Source organism: Empidonax traillii, unplaced genomic scaffold, assembly GCF_003031625.1.
Source record: "Empidonax traillii isolate 1590-97213 ecotype Southwest subspecies unplaced genomic scaffold, ASM303162v1 scaffold1819:size175429, whole genome shotgun sequence".
Taxonomy (NCBI): domain Eukaryota; kingdom Metazoa; phylum Chordata; class Aves; order Passeriformes; family Tyrannidae; genus Empidonax; species Empidonax traillii.
Window position 1 is genome coordinate 98,817 of NW_020957012.1, and position 8,834 is coordinate 107,650.

Genomic DNA, 8,834 nt, shown 5'->3' on the forward strand with positions numbered 1-8,834 from the left:
TAAAGAATTATTGCATCAGCTACTTAATCACACAGTCAGACAAGAGAGGTTTTCTCCTAGAAAGTAAATAAAAACCAGCAAAATACCCTATTAAAATACTGTGTGGCTCAGACACAGGAACACAGTTGGACCTCTGGAATATTTACCCTGACGCTGCAAAGAAATGAGCCTCTTGTCTGTTGTGACTTTATTCCTCCTTGTTAGGCCACCAAAACACTCTGGCCACCACAAGAGCCTCAAACTGTGCATCCACCTCCCAGGAAAATCAGCTTGGAAGAGCCATCCCGACACATTTTCCTCACTGTTTGGTCCCTTCAAACACTTAAAGGTCGGAAAGTTGGTATCTCCTCACTGTGCCATCTCTGCAGCAGGTGTAAATCTCCTTCTCCCAAGAAGCCACCTAGGGAAGAGGGGGAAAAAAAAAGGCAGTTTTTACACAGGAAGGGAAACTTCCATATAAAATCCTGCTTTTTCCCCTCAGGATCTTTCCAGGGTCCTTAATCCACACTTTTTACAGAAACACAGCCCTTCCAGAGCCACTCCAGCTCCACAGTTCTGCTACTGCACGACGGAGATGAAGCCAGGGAATACCACAGAGGATTTGTTTGTGCAAAATATTGGGAGTATTCAGGAGGAAAGACTAAAGATAAGCTCAAAAAGTCAGCTGTGTAAAGGAACCTGCTGAGGGAAAAGGCAGCTTTCCTTCTTCCAGGTTCTCTTCAGGGATACTCCGTATTCCTTACCTTGTACACGGGGTCGCAGTCGGCCTCGGTGAGATCCAGGACATAATCCAGGTCCTGCTGGAGGATGAAGCAGGTGCCATCCCCTGGAAGGGAGGAACATCAGCCAATTAGGGAAATGAGCTCTTAATTGCAGGCACAAATTCCATGGAGAAAAGGCTCCAACGGGTGAGATGCACCTTGGAGGCTCCGCTTTGGAGGGACACAAGGCAAAGGGGCAAGAGGACAATTCCCAAAGAGCACAGAGTTCCTCGATTCCATTCCAGGATTTCTCCCAGCACAGCACGGGAATTACCTTGGCTGGCAATGAATCCGTCTCGGTAGGGGAGCAGGGAAAGCACCGGCGCTCCCGATCTGTGGATGACCTGGATTGGAGCGCTGGAAAAAGGAGCAGAAACAAGGGATGAGAATTATTTCCCAGGGAAGCTGTGGCTGCCCCATCCCTGGAAGTGTCCAAGGCCGGGTTGGATGGGGCTTGGAGCAACCTGGGGTAGTGTCCCTGCCCACGGCAGCGGGGTGGAATGGGATGAGCTTTAAGGTCCCTTCCAACCCAAACCATTCCAGGATTCTCTTCAGGGAACACCAGTGAAACTCCCCAGCTCAGTTCCAGTCCTACACAGGAATCAGGATCCCACAAAGACATTCAGGTGAAGGAAAGGAAGGGGCTGTGCTTTTTTTTTGGGAGGGATGATACTGATGATATTGATGTTAAGAAGTTTTCTGCTCAATTCATCTACATTTACTGTGTACTGGGATTATATATATGTATAGATATATAAAATAGTACAGATATTTATATAACATGATATGCACAGTACACTGACATAACTAATAATTATATAACTATAATATTGAATAGAATTAATACAGTTAATATAATTAATAAACAATACAGAATGAACTGTAAAAATAATAAAATAAATATTGATAATGATATTTTTGTATTATATATAATATATATAATATATAATAATTATTATATAGTACACAGAATTCTTCTATAGAGAATATATATAGAATATATATAGAATATAAATTCATATACTATATTTATATATAGTATACACATTATATTATACAATTATAATTATTTATAATATAATGACATATGGTATTATTAATATTTTATATATTATTATAATTAATAATCACATAGGTATTAAAATAGCAATCATCTGCAAGGTAAGGCTATGCCAAGAGGACCCTTGGTCATGGATCAAGATGGAAAAGCTTTTCAGAAACCAAGGAATCTGCCTGGAGCCTGTAGTCTTTTAGGAGGCACCACGAAATCACCCACCTGAGCAGCAGGAACCCCTGCAATGCTTCCCAAGAGACAGAACTGGCTGCCAGAGGCTCCGCAGCTCCTGGTGCCTTGGGATGCACCCCTTGGAAGTGGCAGTGCCTGCCAGCCCCCTCCACCCAGCTCTTTTCCCACCAACCCCTGGCTGTTTAAAGCCTTGCAGCCCCAGGCACTGGCTCACCTTGTGTTCCTCACATCCAGCTGGTAGATGTTCCCATCCTGAGTCCCTGCCAGGATACAGGTGCTCGACAGGAACGTGCAGCAGTTGAAGGCGTCAGAGCCCACGAAGAGGAACACCTGGAAATTTGGGACCAAACCGAGTGGGGACCTCAGTGGGAGGTGGAGCTGGGACAACACTGACCAGTTTACCTGCCTAGGTTTATCCTGGCTCAATCCCTCATCCCAGGAATGCTCTGGCAATCCCAGATCCTTACCGGCTGCCTGCTCTGCAGTCCCACTCCCTGAAGCTTCTTGTCCTCCCGGGCCAGCAGCAGGATTTTCCCTTCTGTCCCGATCTCACGCTCGCCTGGCAAAAGGACAACACATCATTCCAGAAGCAGATCCTGACGGGATCCAAATCCTGAGAGTTTGGATCACTCCTGCTGAACAGGGACAGGGAAGTGCAGGGGAATTTTCAGAGGAAGAGCCTTACTGGGAGGGTGCTCGGGCGTGCCCAGGTTCAGGGAGTCATCGGCAGCGCCCGCGGCGATGCCGTTCACGGGGCAGCCACAGTCGGCAATGATGCCCAGACAGGCGGATTTCCCGCAGTCCCAGAGCCGGGCAGTGCCATCCCTGGAGCAGGACAGGACATTCCTGCCCCGATCCACAATGGCAGTGTCCAAAATCCCTGCATGGAAGCAAAGGCCGTGTTCAGGCACACACACACACAACAAGCCCCTCATTTCCCAAGCTGAACACGACGCCCCAACCTCCCCCTGTTCCCAGTGACACCACTCACACACAGGCAGGGTGTGCCTCAAGGAAAAGGGGCCTGTGGAAGGAAGCAGCTCCCAGAAAACTTTTCAAAGTGGGAGCCACCACTTAGCACAAAGGGAAGATGTTTTCCATCAAATGATCAGCAACACCTCACTGAGCTGAGCTGAGACCGCACAAAATTAATTTGGGCAGAAAACAGCCTGGCCTAGCACTCACAAATGTTCCCAAGTTTGTCCCTGGATAATCCCAAAAGCAGCATCCCTCTTATCCAGCTACAGCAACACCCAAAGAGCATCTTCTGCAAGTCCTAAGATCCCTTAAACTACTTTATTTTATGGAGGGCTGTCAAATCCGGATGTGAAAAATGACACAGAGGTCTTTTAGCAGGGAACAGTCAGATGGTCAGGAGAATTTGACACTTTCCCTGCAGAAACAGCCACTAAACACGACAAGGATAAGCCAAGCAGAGTGACTGCAGCAGTTTGGGCTGGAGGCATAGGCAGGGAATAAAAAGCTCCTGGAAGCAGGATGGAGCTCTGGAGAGCTGAGACTGCCCTGGAGGAGCAGAATTCCTGTGCTTCCACCTCTGGAGCAACAGGCTGCTGTATTGCACCCTCCCTCTTTTCAAATTAATTAATGAAGCAAAACCAGGCTGGACAGAGAAACAAGTTTCTTCTACTACTACACACAACTCCCAACCTTTTCATTCAAGTTCTGGGAGCTTAAAAAAGGTACTAGTGACTGCACATCAGCCCTGGGGTGCAAGGCAAGTTCACACCCAGCAGATGAAGCATTTTAAAGGCTCTGTACCTCCTTTGTGACCTTTAAATGTCACTACACAGCTGGCATCCTCTGCTGACCAGATCTTGAGCTGGGCATCCATTCCCCCACTCAGGACCACGAGGCCAGATGGGAAAAACCTGCAACAATTCACATCATACACATGGCCTTCCAACAGCCTCTGGAAAAACAAAGAACTGCGTGCTAGTTCCATTGTCATCACCTTCATGCCAAGCAATCTTGGAGCTGTGACACTGGGAAATGTGGAATTCTCACGGGGGCAAGAGCGTTAAGCTCAAATCCCTCGGGGTTTGTGTTGCTGGAATGGGCTTGTCTGAATTTGAGGTGGAGAGGTGACACTTTGGGCTTCCCTCTACCACTTGAGCAGCTAATTAGGTAGCAAAGGACACTAAACTGGCTTCTAATTACAGGTTAAATGTCTTTATCCTCTGTCAAACAAGGAGCTGAAGCTCAAGCTCCACAAGAAGCACCTTCACTGGGCGGGCAGATAAGGCAGGGTGTGGTTAATCCAGCAGAGAAACATGTTTTAATAATTTCTTTTTTAATAGTCTTCTTTTACGGCTTCTTTAATCATCTATAATCTTCTCTAATTATTTTTTTTTTTTTTATAATCTGCTCTACTGCAGAACAAATTCAGTGCTTGCACCACACCTGCTGCACTCTCCCTGCGATTCCTAAGCCATTCCATTTTTGCCCTGGGACTCTGGATTGCTGAGCAACATTTCCCCCCGGGAGAAGACAACCCCTCCCAACAGATTGGACTGAAAGCCTCCAAGATGGCAAATCTCAATCAGCTTTTCATTCAAAAAGCCAGATTTTTTTCCCCTGGGATCGAACAGCCTGACCAAAGTCAGGGCCCAAAGGACCTCAGGAATGTCCCACCCAACACAAAACATCAAATCCAGCTGCTCTTACTCTTATTTCTCCGTTGGCAGCCTGCCAGATTTTCATGGTCCCATCTGTGCTGGTGGACACACCGAGTCCTCCACCGCTGGAAATGTCAAGGCAGGTGATCTGCAGGAGGGGAAAAGCACCAAAAATTAGCTTTATAGAGACATTTCTGGCCAAGAGCCTAATTCTGTACTGGGATAGACGTGCTAAGTACATCATTGTACAGCTCTGGGTGATCAAAATACAAAGTGATGACAAAAGGTTGTAGCCTTAGTTGCTTACTAGAGCTAATTTTTAGATAGAATTAGGATAGGGCCTCGCTTGCTTATGCTAACTCACAGACAGTACACAGTTAATTTTATCCTGAGGACTCTGGAAGGAACAGAAAACCTCGGAGTTTTGATAAGGAGTTTCGAGGCTTAGAAGAGAGACCTTGAAGGTTGATAGAGAGGGGCTCCAGGAGGAAGAGGCACGATGAAACCGGTTTGGAGGTGATTGGCCAACCTTAAGGATTGAGTGATTCCGGTAATTGCATTTGCACTGCGGTTTTCCAATTGCATTTGCAGTCTGTGCATTGGGGGGAAAACGCTGCAGGGGTGAAATCTTTGGCAGGAACAAGAAATGCGGATCGACTCCGGGAAGGGAAGGTTCCAGCCAGACAGGGTTAACTTTTCCAGCGGCAGGAGGGGCAGGGCCAGGACTGGATGCGATCCCGCCCCTCCACGCGCGGGCAGGACAAAGAGGAGTCGCGTTTTCCCGAGTTTCCTCCTTCCCGGCCGCATCCCGCGTGGTTCGCTCCTCGTTCCATCCAGGGCTCTTCCCAGTGAGTTGTTCTTATCTCAACCCCCGTCCGTCCTTTGCCTTTTGTGCCTCCAATTCCCCGCTCCAGCCACTGGCTGGAATCCGGGAATTCCATCCCTAAACCACCCCAGCCTAATTCGGGGGCAGGAAGGGTCGGAATAGAACAGACCTGCCCGCACCGGGTCGGGGACGATTCGGATCCGAGCACTGGCTCTATTAGGAACTGGCAATGGATGCAGGGTGGCTGCACCTCTTCCTGTGGGTTATGCTCTTTAGCCCTTATTACAAACACCCCTTTGAGCCCATCCTGAAGTTTTATCCCAGGGCAAAGAAAGGACTCAGCGCCGTTTTGGTGCTGTGCATTGCGATAGTCATTTGTGACGTGACTCTCCACGTCCACCAGTCCAATAACAATCCTGTCCAGCCCGCGGGGAGAACAGGGAAGGGTTATTTTCTCCGGCTTTTCCACCGCGGTTACTCCTTCAGGACGCGCACGAGAGCTTTTGAAATGCCTTTCAGCGTCATGCAAAGCATCCTCGTCTTGCTGTACCTGCCCAGTTTCCTCGGCACGCTCTACAACGCGCTCAGAGCCGTGGTCAGCAACGTGTTTAGGGAGATAAGGGGAGTTTTTAGCAGGGCCTTCCAGGCACTTGTCCCCACGGGGCATAATCAGGAGTGGCAGGGAAGGTGGGAGAAAATCGGCCAGCTTTTGGAGGACTGTTTTCCTGCAGTGCTTTGGAAGTTCACCCCTGAACAACTACAGGACCCTGATAAAATGGCAGAACACTTGAGAGAAAAATGCCGTGGCAATTCCAGAGAGGAGCGACTCGTTGCCCTGTGCTGGGCCCTGGCCAGCGCTTACCGGGCCCTGCTGGATGCCAGGCAGCTCCCCCGCGGGGAAGGGAAGACAACAATCAGCGCGGCCACTCAGACTGCAGCTGGAGCCCTGCCGGGAGCAGCGGTGCCCATCCCGAAGAAATCCAAGAGCAAATCAGCGGCCACTCAGACTGATGAACCCCTGCTGGGAGCACTGGTCCCTGCACAGAAGAAATCCAAGGGCAAATCAGGCCTCCTAGCGAGGGATGAAGAGGAAACGGAGTCCTCAGAAGAAGAGGAGGCGGGGGCAGCGCTGACCCTGCAGTGCCCGTGCCTGGGGAAGCTGCGGCACGTCCGGAAGTATTTCCAGCGCCAGCTGAACGAGTCGGTGCTGGCCTGGCTGGCCCGGTGCTGGGACTTCGGGGCACAGGATATCACGCTGGACGGCAGGGAAGCCAGGAATCTGGGGTGCCTGGCCTGGAAAGCGCACATCGACAAGGGGATTGGGAAGAGGGCAGAACCCCTCAGCCTGTGGAAGAGGCTCCTGTCCAGCGTGAAGGAGCTGTATCCTGCCAAGAACCATCTGTTTGTGCCCAGGGACGTGTGGTGGAACCTGCAGGAAGGCGTCCAGTACCTGAGGGAACTGGCTGTGCTGCAGGTGCTCTACGACAAGAGCGGGAGGGAGGAGTTCCCCCTGGATCCGGGGAAAGCCTTCTGTACGTTCCACACGTGGCACTGTCTCCGAGAGAGCGCTCCATCCCGTTACTCCGGGGCGTTCACGGCCATCGGATGGAGCGCGCGGCTCACGGTGAACAGACTGGCCGCCCGGCTCTGCCAGTACCACCAAGAGCTCTCTCGCCTCGCGGGGGTGAAGTTCTTGCCCTTGAAAACCTTGTTCAGGAACCGGGATTGCTGTCCCTGCAGAGCATGCTATGAGATGCTGGGCAAAGACGTGTGCGAGCTGCAGTGTGGGCACGAATTCCACAGGAAATGCGTGGAAACGGCGGTCCTGCAGATTTCTGGCGTCTGCCCCGTGTGCCGCAGCCCCGCTCTCCTTGCTGCAGACATCCTCAAGCTTCCAAGGTGGAAGAGCTGAGCGCACTCAAAGCCAAGGTCTGGATGAAATGAGGGTTTTAGAAGAGCTCCCCGGAGAGAAGTGTTGGAAGAGAGCGGGCTCTTAAAGAATGGACTGGATTGGGTTCGTAAGGCTCAGAAATCCAGTGAAAAAATGGGGATGAGACCCATGTTTGTGTGTGTAGATGTAGCTGGGAGGAGTAGGATCTGGGCACGGTGTAGATGGGGTACAATAAGGGGTGGGGATGTCCTGGTTCTGCTGAGGACAGGGTTCAATTTTACAGGGATCCCGGGGATATTCGGGTGGCACATGCCAGCGTTCCCATGTGGATTGTTCCCTGGCCTGTACACTGTTAATTGGCATTTTTGCTTCTGTTAGTTTCTTTATTCCACTGCTGTTCCCAGTAAATTGTTCATTGTTCTTATCTAAATCCCTGATCTTCTCCATCCACTGGGAACACTAAATTGGGGAATACCCTTCCTAAACCATGACAGGATCACAGTTCCGTGTCCACTCCAACCCCACACACACCAATCCACGCTCCAGGTCCCACCCCCAGCACGAGGACACCATGGTCAGGGATGTGTTGTGAAGAATTCCCAGTCACCTCCAGGGATTCCCCTCCCTCCTCACAGGATACTCACACTTTTCTGATGAATCCTGGAAAAAGTTGTGTATGGGGCCAGGAACTTTGTGGACACATTTTCGTGAGGACAAGAAATAAGGATGCTTTTCTAAGGGAGGAAAGAAAGGGGGAAAAAACAGGAATTAGAGGTGATGTTGGTCCTGCTGAGAAAGAGCAGTGACCTGGAGCCAGCTGTGGGATCCCAGAGCCTGGAAACTGATGGAAAGGTCAGTGCTGGTCTCCCAAGGATGCAGGTGGGAAGGAACACACAGCCCCATCCCTGTGGGATGTGCCGGAGCAGCTCCAGGGCTGTGCCCAGCGGGAGGCTGGGATGGCTGCACAGGATCCTGCAGGGTGGCAGCTTTGGGCTGACAGAGTGTCCCTCCCTTTGTGTCACCCCCCCGCCCCCGGCACCTTGGTGACTTCCTGGACCAGGAATCCCTCGGAGGCTGTGATGTCTGGGATGCCCTCGGAGCTGAGCCCGCGGCGGGTGACGCTGCCATAAAGGGTGGGCTTCCCTGGGGGAAAAGGGGCAGCCCTGAGACCCCACAGTACAGAGACCCCCACGGCACAGAGACCCTCAGCACACCCACCATGACCCACAGGGACCCAAACACCCCAAGCCACTCCCAAACCACAGGGACCCCAAAACTCCCCCAGCCCCTCCTAATCCACACGGACCTCAAATACCCCCAGCCCTTCCTAAGCCACAGGGACCCCAAACAACTGCAACCCCTCCCACCCCACACAGACCCCAAACACCACCAAGCCCTCCTAATTCAGGGGGATTGCCCCATAATCCCCCTCTTAACCCATGGGGACCCAAAACCAACCCCATTAATGACAGGA

The 8,834-nt window shown here is 51.1% G+C and overlaps 1 protein-coding gene across 2 annotated transcripts; it reads right to left on the bottom strand.

Moving 5' to 3' along the window:
• Positions 1-209: 209 nt before the first annotated feature.
• Positions 210-5,234, bottom strand: PAAF1 (proteasomal ATPase associated factor 1). 2 transcript variants are annotated; one of them, XM_027908720.1, is made up of 9 exons: positions 5,173-5,234; positions 4,693-4,791; positions 3,787-3,937; positions 2,693-2,887; positions 2,475-2,566; positions 2,222-2,337; positions 1,036-1,118; positions 744-826; positions 210-400 (listed from the first exon to the last, which is right to left on the bottom strand). In XM_027908720.1, exons 2-9 carry the CDS (start codon positions 4,726-4,728, stop codon positions 323-325), a joined length of 834 nt encoding a protein of 277 aa, XP_027764521.1. In that variant the 5' UTR covers positions 4,729-4,791; positions 5,173-5,234; the 3' UTR covers positions 210-322. The 2 variants fall into 2 exon arrangements, with proteins under 2 accessions (XP_027764521.1, XP_027764522.1); XM_027908721.1 differs by lacking the exon at positions 5,173-5,234 and having other exon boundaries at positions 3,787-3,896; positions 4,693-4,792.
• Positions 5,235-8,834: the final 3,600 nt, after the last annotated feature.